General features: G+C 46.2%; 8 protein-coding genes across 8 annotated transcripts; 2 read left to right on the forward strand and 6 right to left on the reverse strand.

Moving 5' to 3' along the window:
• Positions 1-815: 815 nt before the first annotated feature.
• GLAREA_01110 (uncharacterized protein) lies at positions 816-2,095 on the reverse strand (the record flags this gene model as incomplete). The annotated part of the gene is made up of 3 exons (XM_008085868.1): positions 816-1,311; positions 1,361-1,946; positions 1,996-2,095. 3 exons carry the CDS (start codon positions 2,093-2,095, stop codon positions 816-818), a joined length of 1,182 nt encoding a protein of 393 aa, XP_008084059.1.
• Positions 2,096-4,429: 2,334 nt separating this feature from the next.
• GLAREA_01111 (GroES-like protein) lies at positions 4,430-5,664 on the reverse strand (the record flags this gene model as incomplete). The annotated part of the gene is made up of 3 exons (XM_008085869.1): positions 4,430-5,211; positions 5,260-5,539; positions 5,590-5,664. The coding sequence occupies 3 exons, from the start codon at positions 5,662-5,664 to the stop codon at positions 4,430-4,432; spliced, it is 1,137 nt and encodes a 378-aa protein (XP_008084060.1).
• A 3,406-nt stretch (positions 5,665-9,070) lies between these two features.
• On the forward strand, positions 9,071-11,827 carry GLAREA_01112 (Zn2/Cys6 DNA-binding protein; the record flags this gene model as incomplete). The annotated part of the gene is made up of 4 exons (XM_008085870.1): positions 9,071-9,372; positions 9,426-9,634; positions 9,682-10,226; positions 10,274-11,827. 4 exons carry the CDS (start codon positions 9,071-9,073, stop codon positions 11,825-11,827), a joined length of 2,610 nt encoding a protein of 869 aa, XP_008084061.1.
• A 795-nt stretch (positions 11,828-12,622) lies between these two features.
• Positions 12,623-13,438, forward strand: GLAREA_01113 (uncharacterized protein; the record flags this gene model as incomplete). The annotated part of the gene is made up of 1 exon (XM_008085871.1): positions 12,623-13,438. The coding sequence occupies one exon, from the start codon at positions 12,623-12,625 to the stop codon at positions 13,436-13,438; it is 816 nt and encodes a 271-aa protein (XP_008084062.1).
• An 854-nt stretch (positions 13,439-14,292) lies between these two features.
• On the reverse strand, positions 14,293-16,349 carry GLAREA_01114 (Amidase signature (AS) enzyme; the record flags this gene model as incomplete). The annotated part of the gene is made up of 3 exons (XM_008085872.1): positions 14,293-15,368; positions 15,422-15,994; positions 16,043-16,349. 3 exons carry the CDS (start codon positions 16,347-16,349, stop codon positions 14,293-14,295), a joined length of 1,956 nt encoding a protein of 651 aa, XP_008084063.1.
• Positions 16,350-17,965: 1,616 nt separating this feature from the next.
• GLAREA_01115 (RING/U-box) lies at positions 17,966-19,012 on the reverse strand (the record flags this gene model as incomplete). Its single annotated transcript, XM_008085873.1, has 1 exon — positions 17,966-19,012. The coding sequence occupies one exon, from the start codon at positions 19,010-19,012 to the stop codon at positions 17,966-17,968; it is 1,047 nt and encodes a 348-aa protein (XP_008084064.1).
• Positions 19,013-19,723: 711 nt separating this feature from the next.
• GLAREA_01116 (uncharacterized protein) lies at positions 19,724-21,078 on the reverse strand (the record flags this gene model as incomplete). The annotated part of the gene is made up of 2 exons (XM_008085874.1): positions 19,724-20,113; positions 20,704-21,078. 2 exons carry the CDS (start codon positions 21,076-21,078, stop codon positions 19,724-19,726), a joined length of 765 nt encoding a protein of 254 aa, XP_008084065.1.
• Positions 21,079-23,336: 2,258 nt separating this feature from the next.
• GLAREA_01117 (uncharacterized protein) lies at positions 23,337-23,684 on the reverse strand (the record flags this gene model as incomplete). The annotated part of the gene is made up of 1 exon (XM_008085875.1): positions 23,337-23,684. The coding sequence occupies one exon, from the start codon at positions 23,682-23,684 to the stop codon at positions 23,337-23,339; it is 348 nt and encodes a 115-aa protein (XP_008084066.1).
• Between the last annotated feature and the right edge of the window lie 284 nt (positions 23,685-23,968).

Raw genomic sequence — 23,968 nt, forward strand, 5'->3', positions numbered from 1 at the left:
CCCAAACCCCCATCACCTCTCCTGGTTTCCTACCTCCAACCACTTACCCAATCCAATTTCCCCCCAAAACCATCCTCATCAACCCCTCTCCCTAAACCATATTCCTCAAATAACCCTCTCCCCCATCCTACCTCGCCCCCCACCAACTAACCTGACCTCCTAACCTCACCACACCTCACCTCACCTCACACTCAACTAACCTGACCTCCTAACCTCACCACACCTCACTTCATTTCACAACCTAACCTACCATACACTACACTCAAACGACCACTCACTTTTACTTCCCTCAAATACACCCCACTCACCCACCTACAATCTCACCCAATTCCAAGCTCACCCAATTTCACGCCCACTCAAAACCCAACTCACCACTCAAAACTCATCTCACCCCTCTTCATTTTACCCCCCTCCTCCTCCTCACAATACTTCCCTCATTATTCTCGCCAGCCAAACCAAAAATCTTATATTCCATCATCAAACTTCCCTCATCAAAGATGAAAATGGGCACCTACTTAATTCTCACAATGCTTACAACTTTCACTTTCATCTCATCTCATCTCATTCACACTTTCACTCTCACATCAACCCCGAAACCCAAATCTTCATAAATTGATATACAATTCTCATTATTAATAATTACGCTAAGGTATCATAATCCCCCCCAAACCCCAATAAACCATATTACCCCCGCTTCAAAAACACGCTGTGCTTATATATACAAACTCTCCCCATGATTCATATCACATACATTCCCCTCACCCAATCATATCATACAACACCAACAAAAGAAACATCTTCAATTTTCAACTCCTTTAAAAGTTCCCGCCACGATTATAATTCGCCGCCGGCATCGTAGTGGTCGTAGTAGTCTGCTGACCATTCCTCACGAAATCCTCATGAACATCCTGTCCGAAATGACCCTGGGCACCGTATGGGCTAGGGTGAACCGGGTGGTGCGCAGCTTCAGCAGCGAGTCCACCGGTTGCGGTGGCTGGAACAGCGGTGTTACCATAGGTAGCAGGTGGGACGACGGTGTTGTTTCCGTATTTGTTGTAAGCAGGCTCGTTACCGACGGCGGTGGACTCGGTGTTGTAGGAGTTTCTGACGGCAGCTGGAGTGGTGTGAGCAGGGAGGGCATCTGGCTTCTCGGCGTCGTGATGAGCGACGGTCTTTGGCTTTCTTTGCCAGAACTTGCGACGTGGGGAACCGGCAGTATAGCCGTTGTTTGGGGATGGGCCGAAAGCCTTCTCTTTGCGGTGGTGACGCATGAGTGCGAGCTCAATGAGGGTGGAAAGGAAGAAGAAGACGCTGAGGTATGTTAGTTAATGTTTTCATAAAGAGGTAGGGAAAGACTTACGCTCCAACGACAGCAACGGCGAAACAAGCTGTGTTAAGCTTGCAGGCAGTGCGGTAAGATGGGAGATAGACGATTCCATCATCGGGAGTGGTGACTCTGTTTCCATTTGCGACATTTCCAGTTCCAAGAGGAGTGTTGACGATGCCAGAGCAACTTGATGCACCATGTCTGGTAGCATAAGCCAAGTAGATGAAAGCACCACAGAATGCCAAGTTGAAAAGCACCGCGATGAGACTAGCAACCAGGATACCGCCAAGACAGCAGACGAGGAGGAGTGCGAAGATGGTGTAAAGAACAGCGGCACCAGAAATACCCTCCACAGCACGGATGTAAGTATCGACGTGCAAGTTGTTGCTTACAAGCGCCGCCAGGAAGTAAGAGAAGATTCCGAGAATGATAGCTGCGCAGCAGAACTCGATAAAGTACATGAAGAGCGAAAGCCCTTTCAGGGCGAGTCCTCCTCCTTTGGCCATTGCTTCGTCGTGGATATGTGTGAGGCCTTGAAATTTGACTTTTTGTCGGCCGGTGATGGATTGGGCGACGGGACTGGATTCAGTGGTCGGATTAAGTGATAGTGGTGATGGTACTGTGAACTTATTAATTTCTATTCATGTCCTGGTAGGTATCAAACATACCTTGCTCACACTCTCGACTCCTGGATCTCGGAGGGTTAAGATAATTGCTAGTCTTGCGTTGTCGGACTGGTGATGAAACTGGTTGGGGATGGGAACTCATAGGAACAAAGGCGGCCGTGATGATATACTTATTTCCTTTGAGCACGAGCAACTGGAATGATGACGAAACAAAATATGTGGGGTAAGTGGCTTGACCTGTGTTAACAAATGCTGTGTTCTGTATGGATGTGGATGATTCCAAGCGGTCGATCGCTCAGCATGCGACATGGAAGGCTTGCAGATTTGCTAGCTTGCCCGGTCCATTCATCATCGTGCTTGCCGTCTTTGGATATCAGGGTTTTTAGCTGCGTAGAGGTAATGAAGAAAGCGGCATGCAGTGTGAAGGAATGTTGAAGTGTAGGCCAATGATAGAGATGGTAAGGTGTTACGACTCGTTGCCGCTTCTCGATGGGTTCTGTGCGGTAGATGAGGGTCTGTTTTTGTTCCTTGTCGCATGGAGATCGAGGGATACGTAAGGACATGACGAGGAGATACCTGGATTGAACAATTTCTTCCTATCCTGTGGATCGATTCATCTTCATCAATTGTCATCTTTATTGATATCTCCGTACTAACAATCCCTTCACAACTTATCCCCTCTCTCTCTTTCATCTTCGCAGTGCCAATCTTTTCATCTCAAACATAACCATCTCCATCAACACAACACACATTTTCGATACAAACAAACCCCAACCTTACGTCACTCCAGCATCTCCCAATCCCTGCTCTGCAAACCCTGCCCGCAGATCTACCGCACCGCCACACTATAAACAAGGTTCCTGTGGCGTCCATTCCCTACGGCAGTTGAAGCAATTAATTTGAATTAACTTTTAGCTTCCAAGATGCGCGTGCGAAAAACCAAGGTACAGTACATATGGTCTAGACTATGAGATGGCTCTACATTTAGGGGTGTTGTGAAACCTGTTGTGAAGCCACATCAGTGTAAACAACGTGATACGCCGCCTATTTGTCGATGGTGACTTGGAGAGCCAATTGTAGCACAATCGATGATGACCTAGACGGCTGTGGCTTTTAATGTACTTAAGGTAGAGTGTGAGTCCCTTGGTTACTGGAAATGAACTACCTGTAGTGTCGAAAAGCTTGTCGCAAAGCGTGGATGGATGATGGTGAGGTTCTTAGATGTGTTTAAATTTTGATTCCCTGTCTTTGATACTTGATAAATGCATCACAAGTGCCGCGCATACTACGTTTGGTAGCCTGAGCAATTCAAGTAAAGCAAAGAAACAAAATCCACTATAACGATGCTACTAATTACCCTGTTTAGTGTCTCCCTATCGGCTAAATCATCAACATGTTGCATTTAATTCTGAGGAGATTCCATGCATTCGAGAGTTTCACAAACGAACAATTCATTCTAAAGAAAACAATTTTGCAGTTCCATTTGTCAAAACGACAAACATGCAAAAGGTATTTCTGACGAGCCTCGACTGCACGGCAAACCAAGGCTCGACAACCTAGCAACCAAGATCCGAAAAGCCACTAGGCTGGCAATCAGGATCGAGAGGTCCTATGTGGGATCCCTAGGGCATGAGTTCCAGAATAAAGTTTTGAGCCTGCTCGAAAAGAAATCTTACAAGTCAGGTTATATACGGCTCTACGTCAAACTATCAACAATCTAATCAACAATCACGCAAGTATATGTGCCAATAATAGAGTCAAATGATTATAGCTGATTTTAAGAGTTACCTTCTTACATATCTATCACAGAAAACCACAGGTAGGTACAAAGTGTATACAAGACTGGCAGAACACCCTCCACTAGCAGTCCTAAAAAACAGATTTCTAACACTCCTTTCAAGCAATTATATCTGGCCTGTATTATAGAAGCGATGTTTTATATATTCACACCAGCAAATCAAGCAAATGCAGTCAGTGTTTAGGCAGAATATCGGTATCCCGTGGAGAAGAGGTATCGCGACATGCTGGTACCCCGGCCGTTCGTTGACTTCCGACGTGGATGTGGAGGATGTATTCTTGGGCCCAAAACGTTAGAGGAATGTGTGAGAGTCAATGCCTTATGGATGTGTTGTCGAGGTTTGATGCGAGGTAAGTGGTATCCTGAGAAACGGACCATGATGAGGGGTGGCCTGCGGTGAGAGAAACCGTCATAAGTAAATAATGGATCTTTCACCTCGATCCATCACAGATTTTCAACATGTGCGCAGAGGATATATTTCTGATGGTGCAAGATCAGTTGAAACACCTATTCAGAACATATACAAGAAATGCTATCTTGCAGGTATGTTATTGACGACGTTGCAATCTATCATAAGGGAGAACTTCATAAACATAACTCCAGAATTGTCACAGGGCAACCATCAATCACTAAAACTTTTTCTTAATATTAATATCTAACTATAGCTACCCCACCACTCTAATTCTTCCCCGTCCCAAAAGCCTTATGAAACCCCGTAAGCGTAACACGGTATCTAACATCATTAACCTTAACCTTCTCAACCGCCTTCTTGCAGCCCTCCTCACTAATATCAATCGTCTCAATCATCGGCTTAATATTCTTCTCACTCGCCAGCTTCAACATGGCGATAGCCTCCTTCTTGCTCCCGATATGGGACCCTCCCATCTTGGAGCCATTCGTGGTGAAGACCTGCGCCTGGAATTGTGGGAGCGGCTTGTCTGGCAATCCAACGTTGTGGAACTCGCCGTTGATGTTGAGCGTGCCGAGGTAGGTCGCGATATCGAATTCGTTCGTCATGTCCGCGCAGTTGAGGATGAAATCGAATGTGAACTCGAGACCCTCGGACCATTTCTCGTTCTTGGTGCAGACGAAGTGGTCGGCGCCGAGTTTCTTTGCTTCGGGTTCCTTGGAGGGGGTGTGCGAGAGGGCGTAGACTTCGGCGCCGAGGGCCTTTGCCCAGAGGAGCGCGAAGTGGCCGAGTCCGCCGATGCCGAGAATGGCGACTTTCTTTCCTGGACCGCAGCCGGCGCGGACGAGGGGGCTGTAGACGGTGAGTCCGGCGCACATCATGGGGCCGGCGTCGGTGGAGGAGATGTTGTCGGGGATTTTGAAGACGAATTGTTCGTGGGCGCGGATGTGGGATGAGTAGCCTCCTTGGGAGAAGATTTGGTTTCCTGAGGAGTCCTTCATTGGTTTGTCGGAGTGTCCCTCATCCTCTTTGTATGGTGCCATGTAGGTGTCTACCTCTGTTAGCAGAATCCTGTAGGGATACATGCTGAATTACTCACCAACCATATTAGGGCAGTAGTTCTCGTTGTCGCTCTTGCACATCTTGCACTGCATACAACTCTGAACTTGTGCTCCAACACCAACACGATCACCAGCCTTGAACTCCTTGACTGCGTCACCGACTCTGATGACCTTGCCAATAACCTCATGTCCTACGCAGATAGGAGAGGTAGCGAGTTCACCCCAACCTCCAGTGATGGTGTGTACATCTGACCCGCAGACTCCGCAGCACTCGTTCTCAATATCAACATCGTGAGACTCAAATTTCTTTGGTGTGAACTGGACTTTTGTTAGAAGTTATCCTCAAGTCATACCACATGGAGACACACCTTTTGCTTTTTGAAATCACTCCAGTTCTTGCTATCCTCGATCATAAAACCCTCGAATTGCTCTGGGACAGACATTTTGGAATAATTTAACTTTTGTTCGGGAATTTAAAAAATAGTACAGGGATATCGTTGAAATTGGAATGAGAAACAATGAAAGAGAGGACCTTCCTTTTGTTTTGTACTCAGCTTTAGAAATAAAGGAAGTTCGTTGGGTGGTTCTGGAGTGAGGTGACCTCATGAGTGAAGGGGATACCTCCGGCATACCTTCCGATAAGGATACGCGAGCGATGAAAAATGATCCAGAACTAGTACTAGACGCAAAAGACATGGCCCGAGTAGGGATCAAATTCCCATAATTTGAGTAACAGAAAGGCGATGGCACCCAAGATCGCAAACTTTTGTCGAATCAGAGGCGAAATTGTTGGATGATGTCAGGGATGCGGATCGAGGGGTAGATTTGAACCGAAAACCATCCCGCATCATCGGCGATAACAAGACGACAACATCATCTCGCATGAATAGGTAGGTACTTGTGGGATTGGAGAATAACACAGAATAAACGAAAAACAGTGTGAAGAATGTAATGTTTGAGAAGATGTCGTCGGCGTGAAGAAATTAAATGAGGTCGTGGTGTTGCAATTGATGATTTGCATGTCTTTCGGGAGCCCTCAAACCCTGACGGGCCTTGTAGCATGTTCCATTAAGAGACGTTTTCCGCGACTTGCCGACAAGGCGAAAGTACGGAATGTCACTGAGGCTTAGGTTGGCTTCGGCGTTTGCGTATGTGTTCATCGAGTATGTGGCTCGATTGAGTATCAGAAACGTGGTCTCGATACGCTCGCGTAGCTCGCTACACCTGCAGCATATGTGAATACAAGAAACCCCATTCATAAATACATTCTGTCAGGTCCCCAATTTATTCAATTCGACTGGTTGTGTAATAATCTCTCATCGATGTAAGAAGCTTACTGACACAGTAATTTGCTTGCAGGACTCGAGTAAAGTGGGATGACACCAAATAGGCATAACTCACAGTGAAGCTCTAGCCCTGCAAGAATATCCTTCTGACGGACGTAAAGAACTGCTTAGTTGATAGGTTTTGTTCGCTGTCCAATGTATTTTGTGTATTCAGAGATAATCGACTCCAATAATGTTCGAGACATCCGTGACGCGAGCTGACATCTTGGAGATTCAAAGGATGAGCAAGGCAACCACAGCAAGAGGATTCAAACGTTCGGCACGCTAAGGACAATCCACGGCGCTGCAGATGACTGAGGATTGTATGAGACTTGGGCATGACTGTATAATCGACCTTGTCGGCGCTTGTCAGTCAAACATCCATCGATCGTGTTCATGATTCCCGAGTCACTGATTTCGCCAGCGACTTGCAATATACGCGGGACCATAGACTGTCCATGGAAATAGAACGCCTATCAATAAATCAGCGTCTGTATCTTGCGAAGAGGTCAAACACTACCTATTACCCAGACTTGCCTAAACCTCATACTTAGCAATTCGAGAGCCAAAGGGAAAAAATAAAAACAGAAGCTTGAGGGAAGACAGAAGACAAACAGGACTCTATAGATATTGCGAACGTCTTGTATAATCTAACGCAAGAGATCTACAAACCTCTCGCAGGTTAGTTCAACATAAGCTACCTTGATGGCGCAACCTTGATGGCATCCCAATTCCATCACGTCTTCTCCCGTGACCATCTCACAAGCTCACAATCGTACTCGCTTGACAATTCAATCTCATCTCCCCAAAACCTGTCGGGAAGTTCCATCGACAACAACAACGAAACCTCACGTGCATTACCGACGACCGCTCAGAAAAGCCCGCACGTCCCTTTCATCCGGCTTTGCTCGGCTATCACTTTTCACCTTCGTCAGACCCACTAAGCCGAGACAGCACACGAGTCATGTCCATCGCTGAGCTGGGAAATTCCGTTTGGCAGGTGAAAGATGATGTAAAAGCTCGAGTCTTGTGAGTTTGGATGTGTCAATATAACGTTTATGTTTGTGTTTATGTAAACGGTTGGGTGCCGCGTCAAGTACCGCTATATTTGCGGAGAGGCGGAATAGGTGATTGAGCCAGTAATATCAGCCGTGAAAGTACAGATTACTGTAGAAGTTATATTGCTCACATTTACTTACCAATATCTCACGTCCAAAAGCCATCACCCCGATTCCGGAAATCCTTCTCCTCCCGATTTCGCTTTTACAGGATGGATAGACCGGCATCGAGTGGTTTGCCGCGATGATGCGTCGTACCCCGACTTTTTGCGCGTTAGAAACTGGAGAAGTGGGTTGTAGTGGATTTAGACGTTTGAGCGGTTTATCTAGTTTTGCATCTAGGTTTTAAGGGGGGTCTAGATGGGGAGTTAGATATTTCGAGGCCATCGAATTGATGGAGAGGCTATCGTGATGATCGTGTGATGATGGTGTTGATTTCTTGGGTCTGGAATTCGTGAGAGGGCAAGGTTAGTTACAGAATCGTGGTGAGAGGGACGGGACAAGATGAGCTATTGTGGAGTAGCGGGGCTTGGGTTGGATTGGAACGCGGGGTATGGATCTTGGGATATCAATGTTTTACGGGGTCGAGAATATGAAGTAATCGAGTAGTGAGATGAGATGAATAGATGTGAATCTTTTGATGATTTAGGTATTGGTGGGTCGAAAGGCCAAGTTTCTATGTATGAGGTAAATGGTAAGCTCACATGTAAATAGACAATCTTGCGGTACTCGGTAGAGCATATGTCAATGAGAGCTACTTCAGGGGGTTTCAGTTTCTCACATGTTATATGTCTCAGCAATCAGCTGAAGTCAAATGTAGATAATTAGAAAAAGCGGTCTCTTTAATCAACAGCATGGGAGACAACTGATTTTCATACAAACCTCCAATTTGAACATCGAAATCATAAGAACAAAGCACATTTTGTGTGATCATAGATAAAATCAATCTCGAATATCAAAGATCATATGCAAGAGCAACAATACTAGTCAAAATCAAGAAAGACTAGACTTCCATTTCCAATCCTTCGAATCTCCATAACCTATCACATGCGTCCCATAAAACCTCCATTCCTCCCTCTCCCCTCCACGAGTCCACCCACAGCTCCATCCCTGTCAAAATTACGTTTGAATCTCCCGCAGGGATTAAATATTTCGGCGGGTCCCTCCACATTTTCGTTCAAGCTGCTTTCTTTAAGTAAAAGCGAACCCCCAGTCACGCGCGGAATTTCTGGAAGCTGTTTGAATCTTTTGATCTTTCCCATTCGTGTATTCTTCGTATATACGGAATGCGCGGCTTTCTTCCTTCAGATCTTTGTTGATATTGAAGTAGAGAATCGAACCGTCATCATAGACTCGAATTCTGGGTGTACTTTGGAGCAGGTACCAGTGTCTCATCCAGTCGTGGTCATCACATGCATCCACCCACTTCGTACCCCCCAACATCGCCCAAACAAAGCTCCGGCGAGATGGCTTCAACCGCTCAAGAACCGTCAAATGTACCACCACCATCTGCTGGTTCGCAATCCGATTCCCCACGACCCGGTTCTTCACAATCCAACAAACGCAGTAGTTCGCAGGCTGGAAATGATGAGGACAAGAAAGCCCCTCCCAAGAGGAGAGCCGCAAAGGCGTGTAAAGCATGCAGGAGTCGAAAAGTTCGTTGCGATGTGATGCACAAATACCATTTCACGCCAGAAGGAAGTGTAACATGTTCAAATTGTACAATGGATGGCATTCCATGTGTGGTGGAGGAAAGCAAGCGTCGCAAGTAATGAGGCCTAATCCGGACTTTTCGAATTTATTGATGTTAATTGGTCCCAGAAAGCAAATTTCCAATGGTCAAATTCCGGACTCAAGTCTACCCAGCGGGACATCCGACCCTTCCGCAATTGCGGCGGCGCGGGCCCTTGGTTTGGTAAACGGACTCATAAACCCTTCAGAAATCAACAATGCCGGTGACAGAAGGTGGAGTGGATCTACGGACATTTCCACTGACGGTTTTGCGAATGGGCATATGCCTCATTCAATCTGTAAGTGGCCGCAAACCACTTAATCGAACTTTCACTCACAATTATAGATCGCAATGCACAGATGAACAATGGCGAAATGCTACGAAGAGGAAGCTATATCCGTGGTCAGTTCGAAACAGACAATAATCTTGTAAACAACCTGCTCAAATCTGCTTCCGTGACTGGAGACAGAACTGCGGCCCCACCAAGATCCTCACCGTCGCCAAATTTTGAAACCCTCACACAAATTCCGCAGAGCACGCGACCGAAACATCTCTTACCAGCGTATTTGAAACCACTACCCACGCGCATGACATCGGTCGATATCGAGTTTTTGTATGCAAAGGGAGCGTTGTCTTTACCAGAAATGAGTGTCCGAAATGCACTTATAACAGCTTACCTGGAATATGTCCACCCTTACATGCCATTGATTGAGGTGTGCGAAACATTGCGAATAATCGATGATGAATCGGGATCATCTGGAAAGATGAGCTTGTTTCTTTTCCAAGCAATGATGTTTGCTGGAACTGCTTTCGTCGATATGGATGTTCTGAGGCGTGCGGGTTTCACTAACAGAAAAGCTGCGAGGAAAGCATTCTTCCAGAAAGCTAGGGTATTTGAACCATTACTTATGATATTCATTCAGGCTAATATTTCCAGGTCCTTTACGATTTTGATTATGAAATGGATCGTATTTCTTTGGTACAGTCGCTTCTTTTAATGACTTATTGGTACGAAACACCGGATGATCAAAAAGATACATGGCATTGGATGGGCGTCGCAATTTCTCTCGCTCACACGATCGGGCTGCACAGAGATCCTGCGAATTCTAATATGGAACCGAGTCGTAAGAAATTGTGGAAGCGCATATGGTGGTCGACATTTATGCGAGATCGCCTTGTAGCCCTCGGGATGCGAAGACCCACTCGGGTGAAGGAGGAAGATTACGACGTACCCATGTTGAGCGAGGACGATTTCGAGACTGAATTACTACCTTTATCGAATAACATTGTCCCGATCGAGCACACTCTACTTCGAGATGTAGCGGCCCAGAAGGAGCTGGCACAGTTGTGTATTGCCAAGGCAAAGCTCTGTCTGTGTGTCAGCCATGTTTTGGGAGCACAATACTCCGTACTGGTCAAGCATCAAGGTATGCAAGGCCAAGAAGGTACTACGAGATCAAGTGTGATGCTATTTCCGAAGAAACTGGATCAAACCGATGAAGTTCGTCGGTGTGATCTCGAATTAAAAGAGTGGTTAGCAGAGCTTCCACCAGCTTGCGTATACACGGAGGAATTAGGGCCAGGAGCCAGTGCGCCACCATTGTTTGTCCAAAGATCATTATTACACATGATATATTTTACAGCTCTATCAGCACTTCATCGGCCACAGGTATTGCCAAACGCGCCAAGCGACCCGTCGGCATTATCACAACTTACCCAAGACAACTCGCGGAAAAGAGTACGAGAAGCGTCAAAAGAAATCACTAGAATCTCAAAACAGCTTCATGTGACGGGTTTGGATCGATATCTTCCAACAACCGGTGTTACAGTCCTCCTCCCAGCGATCATCATCCATCTACTAGATGTCAAATCCCCAAACGAAGAGGCTCGAAAAGCAGCGATGCAAGGATTCGTCCAATGCATGCAACTCCTCGAGAGACTTCGCGAAAACTACTCTTCCGCGGATTTTGCCTCGCAATTCCTGGAAGCAGCAGTCAAGATGGCGAATATCGACATGACATTAATGCCTCGACCACAAGACAAACCACTTCCGACCACCGAGGGCGTTGAGAGCGCAATAACCACGGAAAGCATTAACCAACTCAAGGGTTATGTCCAAGGAAACCGCCGCACTCCACCACACGACGATACCATCCTTTTTCCTCAAGAGTCTCATGCTAAACTTGATACCATCGCCGCGCTCACACCTCCAGATCACCAAGACGCGTTACCTCCAAATCTAAACTTTACGAACGATCTCACTCTCCAGTTCGATCCAAACGCTAACGGCGCGTGCGAAACGGATTTCTTTATCAATTTCGATGCGACGGCTGATTCGTATATGGGCGATGGAGTGTTTGGAGGCGAGAGTGGTCTTGACTTGTCATTCATGAATGGGGGTAAGGAGGGGTGGAGCCGCGTTGGGAGTCCAGCGCTGTTTGGGGGCGAGTTTGGGGATCTGGTTACGGGGAGTGGAGAGGGCTTTGTGTGAGGTCTGGGCTCAAAGATATTAATCTGGAGTGTTAGAGTGTTGAGATCGATGGCTCGAGTATGAGTTTGAGTACTATCATTGTCGGCGTCTGGGTTTTGTTTCAACGTTTTAACGACATGGTTTGGGTCAGGAACATTCGGATCTGGAATATGATCTACAGGCGTCTGGAATCGGGAGCCGGGCGGCTCCTAGATGCCAGGTTATTAAACGGCAAAAGTGGTGGCGTTTGAGTTTGAGGTTTCTAGATGAGTATGTATAATTACTTGTTCCTATTGTCGTTGATTACACATGTTCAGTGGGTAGACGAAAATAATGTACTACGAGTTACACAAGTTTCCTACTGGACAGTCGCCATTCTTTTGAAGCAAATGCCATTACATAGTGCCCCAATAATTTCCACATTATGATCAGCCAACGAGGCAATGGCTCGGTAGCTATTAACTCCTGTGACCTCTATGTCTTCCAAATATCAATTTTTTTGATTTGCATTACAACCCCTCCGTCTGCACAGTACATCGGGCTAATCAATTCCAGCAATTCGGCTATTATATTCTCGGCAATTCTCATGTGGGAGCTTCATGCACGACGGTAGTACCCTCAGGGCAGAAACGTCCTCATCTATTTACATGCAAGTGATTTCCAAATAGTTATATATCTCTGCCGACGTGCCAAGGTGGGAAGATTTGAGTTCCCCGCTGCGTATAGTAGATGCTTGATATAAAGCTTCGTCGTTCTCTCGATGCCATATCCCAACCGATTTGCAAATAAGATAGCTGAATACCTATCACCGCAATCATGATCACCTCCTTCGTCCTCCTCGGCCTCGCAGCTCGCGCCCTCTCAGAATGCACCCGCGAAGTCCTAATCACCGCCTCAAACGCCTACATCTCCGCCCAATCCTCCGGCAGTCTCACAACCTTCAACACCCTCTCCGCAAACCTCACCTACCTCGAAAACAACATCACCGTCACGCCCTCCACCTCCCTCCTCGCCACCCCCATAAAAATAGACTTCAACCGCACAATCCATGACACCGTCCTCTGTAGAACCTACATCGAGCTCACCGCCGCCACAAACCCGCATCCCTACGTGATCTCCACGGCCTTGTACCTCACCGACGACAAGATCACCTACGTCGACTCCGTCGTCGCCGACGCCGGCGACTGGGCCTTCAACGCCACCGGCCACCTCACCTACACGAAATCCGAGTCCTGGCCATCCATCCCGCCATCCGCCCAACTCCCGCGCGCGCAAATCCAAGCAGCCGCAGACGCCTACCTCGACTCCTGGGGCAACGGCTCGGTCCCCGTACCCTACGGCACGCCCTGCGCGCGGCTCGAAGGCGGCTCCTACACGGACACCAAGAACAGCGGCAAAAACACGTGCAAGATGCCTGAGTTCCCGAAGCCGTTCTACGCTGGGAACCGCCGGTACATAGTGGATGTGGAGATGGGGGCTGTGGCTGTGTTTAACGATTTCCCGTTTATTGAGAAGACGAAGCCCGCGGGGACGCCGAGCGTGAATTTTGTGAGGGTGGAGGGCGGGAGTGTGGGGGGCATTAGGTATGTGCATGAGAATACGGTTTGTGCGACGAGGAATTGTGGGAGGTAGGAGGGGGGAGTACGAAGATCTTTTGAACGAGATGTCGTGAGTGATTTGGCTGATATCGTTGGTGGAAGTTTGGAAAGAGTTACAATTTGGCTTTTTGTTTGTGAGGCGATGGATCAAATATGCGTCCTCGCAAACTACTTCGACGGCATCGTGTTGACACTCATATATTTAGCTAGGAAATAGAAAAGAAAAATTCTAACGTCTGTCCTGTAAACGATCTAGTGTATAAGATGAGTTGAGTTGAGTAGTGAGCACAGCTCAAAATATTTGTGAGTAGTGCTACTCAATATCTAACTCAACTTAACTCATGATAAGTCATGAACAATTTGAGTAAGTTGAGTAATCCTTCAATACACTGTTTCTATTCGTGTTATATAAGTTTCATTGAATTGGTCGAGTAGACAAATCTCGGTAATCTATGATATGTTGCTAAGGCGCTCTGTGCCATACTATTATCACTGTACTCGAGATTCCCTGCTTTGAAATAATCAAACCAAGACGGTTTGGTACCATAATTTTTCAGTCACATGGTTGTTAGGATTGAATCGTGAGATGCTGATCTATGATTTGTTATTGAATCGCTTGAGAGAGAACCTGAGGTTTCTAGTAGGGATTGGAATATAGAGTATGATATGTTTGTTCATGATGATCAAGAGGACGTAATGTGGGTGATGGATGAATCGCCGGTTCAAAATCGAACGTTGATTTTGTTTAGTTGGACATTGAAGGATCACATATTAACTCTATCAAATACTTATCATGAAATTTTAATTCATTACACCATCTTTATTCAATATATACAAAGAAAAGTTATATCCCACTCCATCCCCCACCCCTCACATTTCACATCACCTCTAGAAGGCAACACTCCCCGTCTTCGGCACCTTCAAAATCCCCGCCGCAACCAATCTCTCAGCCAAAGTAAACACCATCCCATCACACCCCTTTGCCGCAACAACGCTCACAGCCACAGGCAAAAACTCCTCCTGTCCACTGATAGTAGAATTATAACTCGCCTGTCCAATCGGGAACACCATATCCGGTTCCTCGGCAAACCCACTCAGCCGTCCAATGCTGATTCCAGTAGGAATACCCGGGGCGCTGTTATAGCGATTTCGGTAGCTAGGCGAGCCGCTGGAGGAGACGTAGAGGAGGATTGAGTCGGAACAGGTGTCTGGGGAAGTTTTAATCACGTTCGAGGACCACCAGTTGCGGAAGATGGTCGCGTTCTGCACGGCTTGGACGGATGCGTCGGCGGGGAGGTTGTTTTGACCGTAAGCCCAGCGGATGAGCGGGGAGGGGTTGACGAAGGGCCGTTTGCCGTTGTTGGCCGCGGCGTAGTCGGCGTAGAAGGGGAGGGTGAGGAGGGAGTATTGTTGTTGGGAGATCATGGCTGGGTAGGCGAGGTTGAGGAGGCCGGAGAGAGAGACGCCGGACGCTTCTGCGGGGGGGTTCGCGGCCCAGAGGTTTGCGGGTACGATTGGGGTGGTGGAGTTTGCTTTTAGGAAGGTTTGGAGCTTGGAGAGGAAGTCGAGGAGGATGGAGGCGGCTTCGCTGTTGGCGGTGGTGGGGAAGCCGGAGGTGAGGATTTTGCGCGGGAGAGAGGTGAAGTTGGATGTTATGTTTGTGCCGTACATGGCTTTGGCGGCGGTGTGCCAGAGAATTGGGTCGCGGGTGAGGAAACCGGCGGTGTCGAGGTCGGGGGAGAGAGGCATAACGCCGTCGAGGGTAACGAGACCGTGGGATGGACGGTTTCCGAAACAGCCGTTTGCTCCTGATGGACCGCGGATGGAACCACCTGTGTCAGATCCGAGGTTGATATCGACCCAGTCGTAGGCTCCTGCTGAAGCTCCTGGTCCGGAAGAGGATGAGGATGGATCTTGGTAACCGTCACCTCGGGCATTGAAGGGGCAGTGGTAGTCAACCCAATCTGGAATTTAACGTTAGAATAGCTCGGTTCTGAAGTTGTTTAGGAGTAATTACCTGCGGTAGGACTTTCGCCATTGGCAAATTGGGAAGTCTTTTGCTTGCCAACAACAACTGCACCAGCGTCAATGAGTCTTTGAACAGCTGGAGCAGTGGCAGTTCGTGCTGGGTAGAGATCATAGTATGCTCGGTTTCCATTGCTGGTTTTCACACCTGCAATATCATAGATATCCTTGATACCGATTCTAACACCAGCAAGAGGCTTTGCAGCAGTCTTGGTGTAGTAGAGTCTGGATGGAACACCGATTGAGAGAGTATCATCTCCAGGAACGGCGGCGCTGAGAACGGAGTAGCTACCATCAGTGTTTGGTTTCAAACTCTGCATGAAAGCACCGTTGGAATCCTGGTACAATCGGTATGCTTGGTAGACATTTCCGGTACGGGCAGACATGAAGTATGGTCCTGCTGGGATTTCGGTTCTCCATCCAGTGATGGTGTAACCTTGAGCTGTGACGGAGGATTGGTATGCTCGTGCTGGCATGAAGAGTTTGGTGCCGTATTGGGTGAGAGCAGCTCCGAGAGGGTATTGCACATTTGCTGGAGCAGATCCAGTGTGCTTGAGGTAGACAGCTGGTAAAGTCAGCGAAAGAAATATCATTACATAAGCGAGGTATTTACCTTGCAAGAATCCCTTGTTGAAAACATCATCCGAAGCGGTGTAGTTATCCACCATTGCTCGGAATACTGTTGTAGTGAAAGAGCTGGATGAATCCGCAATGACAGTCAACGGGATCAAGTCAACTCCAGTAGTCGATGCTCGCGCCAACATGTCTGCCGACGCATCAATGATCGAAACCACTTCTGGAGCAGCATAGTAGTTGATTCCATCCACAACCAAAGTCTTTCCAGATTCAGAAACAGCTGCAGTAACATAGCTAACGAGTGTAAGTGCTGTGAAAACAGCTTTCATGACTTTGAACGACATGATGAACGAAGGAGTGGCAGTCTGAAAGATCAAGACCAGTTCAAGGGGTAGGAAGGAGGACGAAGAATTCGCTGAAGAGTGAAGACATGGCTGATGTCCAAGTATATATATTCTTCTCCCAGATGCGCATTTCGGGCAACATGAGAGATATTGTGGATCTCAGGCCGAAAAAGAAGGTTCTATTCAGGTACCCGTCCTGAGCGATAAAGCTAGTATCAAGGTGCCCGCTTGCTACTGTACTCCGCATACCAAACTATCGGTTTTGACATGCATGAGAATTTCAAGAAATCCCATCTTTCGAGTCTTGATAAGAAATATATGCAGGGGTGGTATGCGGGATAGGGGCATGAAGTGCTAAATGTAGAAATCCAAAGGAGAGGTAATCTTAATTGGGAGCGGATCGTCGTCATTCTGGTTGAAACCACATGTGCCATCCTCAAAACATAAGCAATAGGCAATCGATTTGGCGTCTCTACGTCTTGATTTTTCTCCTAGTCGACGAATAATAAGTGCAAGTCAGTCCTCGCTTACCTTCACAAAGAGTCGTCGAAGTCTCGAGTATCACGAGTATCTCGCTGAATGATACCCCGTACTTACCGCTCATTCGATATAAATCTTCAGCCTCATCTAGCCAGGTCATAGCTTTTACATCCTTATCTATTGTTTGTCTTGCCTGTGCACGCTCAAAAGGTGGGGGAGGCGTAGATGCTCAACCGCCTCCGATCTCACTGGTGTAAAGTCTCAGCCAGAAAGCCTCAAGACGTTTTGACTGATGTTTGACAATCAGCTAGTATCGTTCATCAAAATCCGAACGGCTGGAGACGAAAGGATTGCGTTCCATGCAACATAACCGATGTTGTTGATACTCCGGGCTTGCATGTAAAGGAGTGTATCCAGGTTCATGTTGATTTTCAAGCGAGAGATTTAATTTCCACCACGTGTTCATCGATCTTGGCGCGATAAGAACAAACGCGCTTATTTCAACCCACCTTCCTGTTTGGACCTCGCTCGATATTCTTTCCATGTGTGATTTTGGCTTGGTTGGGTTGCTGAAGATATACTTCACTGCCCGGTTCCGCTTCTGGTCTTCAAAGCTGCGTCGCGACGTCGCCTAACTGCATTCCGCGAGTTACGAGTTCGGCTTTTCGGAACCTTCGGACATATTACAAGAAGCTGCCATCTGCTGATACGATCCAGATGCTCGGTAGCCAGGGATAATGCTGTTTCTAGTATTTTCTTTGACCAAATATTGGCTATTCGTATCGTATAAGTACGAAGATACAGAGGGGCAGCTTTACTTCTACATGAGAGGCTAGACCATATCACGTGATTGACCCCCAATCTCCTGCAGGTAAGAGGCACACATTAAAACTGTTCACTAAACCATCGTACCAATTCAGCCAAGATCGAATCGGTACATTTTATTTCTCTATTTGGATGCCTGGGACTCATGCGATCAGTCATATATCGAAGGTTCAAAATGTGTTACAGCTCGGTTAATTTAATCTCCCCTTTCAAACCTTCGCTGAAGAACATGGACGTCTGTTTCTACAACACCAAGCTGAGATTTGCATTCGTCATCGTTGAACGCTCGACTAGATCTCCAGGCTCGAGTTTCAGAACGGCAGGTGGATATTAGACAACGTCCTGTCGAAATCCACTGTCATGCCATTTGGCAACCCGCCTAAGGCGACCCGTTGTCTGATAATCGATTGACGAATCTGTCTCAACAGCTCTCGAATCTCAGCTCGTACTCTTGGAAATTGAACCGGCTCTATTTCCGGGCCAAGGTCCCATTCTGCGGCCCCGTCAATTGTTTCTGGCAGCCTTCTCTCCTCCAAATCTTTTATCTCTGTCACCTGAATGGTTTTGGGTAACTCGTCCTCGGCATAACCCGCGGTCTTATCAATCCTCATCGTCGTACGTATTCTTGTCGCAAGTTCCTTTGGATTTTCTGGCCTCATCCAAGCTGACCATGTCGAAGAAGGCCGCAACCTGGGGAAGGCTGGATTTGATACTCGAGCAGATACGTCTCTGAGTTGAGGTCTGGCATATCGTTCAGCGTCTTCGAATAGAAAAAGGTTTGTCAAGTCGCTTGCAAAACCGTACTCCCGGTTTATTCTCCCAATGTTGGTAAAACTCTTATCGACAACTCGTCTATGGATAATCGTGGAATGTGTCTCGCTTTGCAATTTATTCTGTATAATTCGCGTATCCTGCGTGTGTCCTATATTTACTGGGCTGACTTCAGACATGACGAAGAAAGTTCCGTGAACATGTTGCGTCCAAGACCACTGCCGTAGATATGGATTTGGACCCGAACTAACCCTAGAGTTGTAAAGACCTTGAAACAATCGTGGACTATTCTCTAAAGCTTGTCTTTGGGCAGCTGTTAGGTTGAGTGGCGTTGAGATGTATCCTCCGTTCCTATCAAAAGAATGTCTGGCTTCGACTAGTTCGGTTCGACACATTGGGCAGGTCGTCTTAGCCTGATCATCTCTCAAGTCCCATTGCATGATACATTCGAGGCAGAATGTATGTTCGCAAGGAAATACAACGGTTTTGTACTGGATTTTCGTGTAGCATACAGGACAATCCGATAGTGAATCCTGTCGCAGTAGCGATGCGGAACCGCTGAACGAGCTGCTTCCTGAGTCGGTCATCGGATATCGTAGCAAGATTTCAACAGCCAAAGGTGTTCTTGCTTTCTAGTTTCGTCAACAAGAGAAGTTAGTGAGAAAAGATTTCAAGAGGTGGGTCTCAATTCATTTATATGATCGTCAACTCATGCACGATTATGCCTCCCAGCTTTCGTGGCATTCACTGACTTGTTGCTCCATCAAGCTGGACAAATCAGCAAATTCCAATCATGCAAGTTTAATCACATCATATTCAGATAATCCAAATGCTGATGAGCCACTGGTGTGCTTGTCACTTTATTTGAAGTACAAATAGAGGTTTTGTTGAGTGATGCCCTCGGTTTGTATACGAGATCTATGCAACTAGACTTCACTTACTTCATTCACAATATCCACCAAGGTAATTTTGATGGGCTACATCAAACTCCATTAAAGGATATTGGGCTTCAAGCTTTTCGCAACATCACATTTCGAGGCGTCGTAATCATGAAAGACCTTCTTGTGATTCCGAAGTACCTCCCATGATTGAAGGAAGGTTAGTACCACCAAAAGAATAGGATCAATCCATAACTATATATTACCCTCATTTTTCCCACAGAAGACGGCTTAGAGATTAAACTTCTACAGACGTGCAACATTCCAAACAGAATACCTACAACATCGCAAACATGCCTTGGGGTTGGGGGGATCGCCTTCGCCAGAACGGAGGATGGAGACCCTTCGGACCCACCACCATCAACCGTCGCGGAATCTACACTGACCACTACCCAAACCACCGCCCGAGAACTCCTCGTCCCAACGAATACGATAGAGAGAGACAGGGGATGATCGGCTCTTGGATGGACCACATGGCATCGAACAGCCCTTCGTATTGGAATCGACCAACGGGCCGTGCCCCTCCACCCCGACCTCATCATAGGAGAAGTCATCCTCATCAACGTCGTCATACAACTCAGTCCGATCGATTCGACAGACTTTCATATGACGCTCCTCAACGTCGTCGGGGGTGGTGGTAGGCTGATTATGGTAATACATGGGGATATGACGACTTAAGGAATGGCCATCGGGGATATAATCAATATGGCGCGGCTGTTGGGCTTGGGGGATATGGTTGGCAAAAACAATCTTAGGAAAGAGTTAGCTAATAAAGAATCAATGATATTTTATAATGCATGTTCTACTTTCTCGCTTAAATTGAGACTCCTAGTGGGCCCCCTTTTCTAACTTGAGAACTTCTAGTATTACTTTTTGTGTATGATTAAAAACCACTTTTCTGGAAACTTCAAAAACATAGTAATAATTTCGAGATCAAAAATCTATACTTGAAAAATCTCTTTTACACCTCTTTAGCCTTGGACACTCTCTCCGACTCTAAGCGGGACGCGCAAGATGACCCACCGACTATTAGCTCGGTAATTTTTCGACCAGTGACTTCTAATAGATTGAAATAGATTTTTCAATGAAGCCGATTCTGGGTTTGAGATTCTACTTGTTCTCATCTCATAATTCATCATTCACTTGTGATCATCCAAAGTCACTGTCACATAACAAGTAAGAGAATGAAACTATTATCAGAAGCGTTTATTGGTGGGACCCGTAAACTAAGACCAAACTATCCTGTGTATGAGACACTGCCTACTTCACACTCGTTTTGAGAGTCAATGAAATGACACCAATCCAAAAGAAATCCTCCAATTGCCCTGTGTATGAGACACTGCCAAATTCATACCCATTGTGAGAGTCGATGATCTGACATCAATTGCTAAATTCCTCCAAAATCCTTCAAAATCCTCCACGAGTCCCAAATCCACCAGACATCTTGATATCTCAGTGTCGTCTGTATTGGCCTTGGTTGCCCCTCTGTGCTTGCTCCCACTCCCATGCCATTTGGGCTTGTTCCCTTGGGGTCGGGTTGAATTTTCCATAGGCCATTGGATCTCCCCTGCTGGAACTACCTTGAGTGTTTTGTCGATAGACTTGACCGCTTGGGTGGCGGCTTTGCCTACGAGAGCTGCTTTGGGTATTTTGTTGGTAGACTTGACCGCTTGATCCGCGATCTTGCATAGCAGAGCTAAGTCGGCGGACAACATTCAGGCCAGAGGCAATTGCCATACCTCCCACGAGATGTCTTACTTTTATTTCTCCAGATCTACCCATTTTGTCGATGTTAACTGGTAACGGAGTATCGGTAAAAGAAAGTGGAGATGTTGAGACGCTGGCTTGAGTCGAGTGCTTGGATATGTCGCGAGACGATTGTGTTTGTAGTTTAGTGCGAAGCTGTAAGACTGTAGATGTTCCGAGTGTTGATGATGAGAAGTTGCCTTGGAAGGTTGGAAGGGATACCTTTATAGACAGGTAGTACGCAGCCGGGAAGCCCTCTGTGCGCTAGTTGGTGATTAATAAGATTGTTAAAGCAGAGCCCATTAACAGTTGTACGTTGGTAATGAGAAACGGGATTCTCGAATCATTAATGGATCTATTATTCCCCCCAGAAACTAAGCGACAAGAACTTCTCGAATTTTAACATGTTGAGCTTGAATGTTGACTTGCATCGTGAATCTTTCTCATAGTCTCCCACAATCATTACACAGAGGGTGGGTGGTACACACCACCCAGATGTGGATTCTTCATCACTAGTTATTTATCGTACGGCGAGGAGCCACGTAATGAGAATTTGGAAATCTGCCTCTCACATAGATGATTGACAACAGAAACCTTTCGCTTACGAAAGAGAAAAAGCATCAATTTCATACACTTGTTCTATATGCTGGGAAGTGACGGACACGTTTACTCACAGTTGGAGTTGCTTATGCGCTTCAAATATTCTTTTGCTCTGTGTAACCATTACCGTGAGTCATTTTGTTTTTATAGGAGGTCATAACGACCATGTGCCGATATTATCACTTATCTCTGTGTTCTTTTGATCCGAGAGTCATCTTGTAACTTTCGCGGATTTCTATTCGATGTCTAAATCACAACAAATTTTGTACAAAAACTTATATTCACTTAAAGCCAGAGGAACCTTTCTCTTATTACCGGTGTATAAGACACTCTAGAATAGCATCTATCACTAAAACTAATGAAATTATCCAAACCCCCAAAGTCCTCCACATATCTTAAATCTCTAGAAACACCAAAAGATATCCTCGCGTTGTAACTACCATCTCCGCGTCGGATTTCTCGATCCCCAATTCCTACCACCAGTGCTTAGACGACGAAACCAACCCAGCCGTTCCCCGGTACTTTGTCGTCGTGGTGGCTGGGCCGGTTGCTGCATTATAACTTGTTGTTGTTGTCGACTAGATTCATAATTTCGAGTAGATGGTCGATATCCTGTATGAGTATTTCCAAAGCCATAAGGACCATACGGGTCTCTGCTAGATTGCCTTGAGGGTCTGTGCGAGCTCCTTCTAGGAGGGCCGTTTATAGGATTCTCATAAAGCAAGTTTCCGAAAAGTCTTTCGAAATCTCTATCGCTAATTGATCCCATCTTAATGGTGCTGCTCGAGAAGAATTGAAGGGTTTCAAAGTTGATGTTGAATCGAGTGTGCTGAAAAATCAAAGTCCGTATTCTCAAATTGAAAGCTTGAAGTAAAGCTCAAAGTTGTAGGTATATATGGGAAAATTTTTGGAGAGGAGGGGTCGGGAGGGAGGCTTTTATACTGAAATTTACCGCCCTTAAAGATTCAGGCTCCAATGAACACTTTCTAGCCGAGAAAATTGTTGTGATTCTTGCTAAAGAAGACTGTGAATAAAGCGTGCCCCACGGCTTGGCGACTAATCTTGACTAAATCCACTAGGAATAACATAACTTTAGAACAACAACCTACTTATAACAACAAACGAAGATCTCATAAGCAAATCCTGTAATTCTAGGTGAGTTGTTAATTTCCCCCTTCTTTTCATAACTTCTAAAATGTGTAACAAAACCATACCTCACTAAAACCTGAATATTTTCCACTCTCCCCGCGAGTGAAATTTCTTGATTCTATAGAAGCAGTCGTTACTATATTATTATTTTAGCTTCGCTCGGATCAAGGTTCCTTAGTTAATGCCCGTTCCAACGCTAGGTGAATTATTGGCGTTACTCGAAAGCTTTTTTTGTTAAGCGAAATTTATATTTGTGTCAATTTATTAATCTTAGACATTTAGAAGTCCAATAACATCACTTGGGCAACTTTACAAAATATTCAAATCTCTCTAAAGTATGTTTTCTATTCCTGGTGTATGAGACACCTCTATAATCAAGCTCATGAAAAAAGTACAGAGCCACTAAATACATCAATGATTTCCTCCATTAATTCTTAAAAGTCTTTCAATATCCCCAATCCTCCGTCAAAGCTAATATCTATCTGAAGTCTTTCTCTTTGAAATAGGCTGTTTCATACCCTAAACCTGAGCCGTTGGCCGTGTATCTCTTAGGCGCAGGTGAGTTTGCGAAGCATGTTTGTTGGAAGCCGCTGCCTCGCCGATCGCCACTTTGGTAAAGGCTTGATCCACGAGGTTGAGGACTCGGTTGGTATGTAACTGATGGACGACGTTGTGGAACTGGTTGTTGCTGGTTTTGCAAGCGAGGGTTGACATATCCAGAGGGCATATCGTAGACGTGAAGATTCTGACGGTCAGATTGAGTGCGTTGGTCAATATAAGCGCTTGATCTTCCGAGCCCACCGCTCATGTATGGACCACCAGGCATTTTGGCGATTTAGATAGTGTTTCTAAAAAAGAAGTGCGGTTTGTTGATCGGCTGGTAGGCGGAATGTTTTCTTGTGTTCAAAGCTGGAAATTCCAACAGTTTGAAGTGTTGATGATGAGAAAGTTGTGTTAGAGGGTAAGAGGAGGGTCCTATATACAAGTTTCATCTCCCTCAAAAGGGCAATGATTAATACACACCATTTTTTCGATGCACAATGCGGTAATTAGAAGTTTGTCAAATTACTGGTACAAAGATCAATTTCAAGTGATTATCACCTACAGATC

The sequence above is a fragment of the Glarea lozoyensis genome, assembly GCF_000409485.1.
Source record: "Glarea lozoyensis ATCC 20868 chromosome Unknown GLAREA3, whole genome shotgun sequence".
Taxonomy (NCBI): Eukaryota; Fungi; Ascomycota; class Leotiomycetes; order Helotiales; family Helotiaceae; genus Glarea; species Glarea lozoyensis.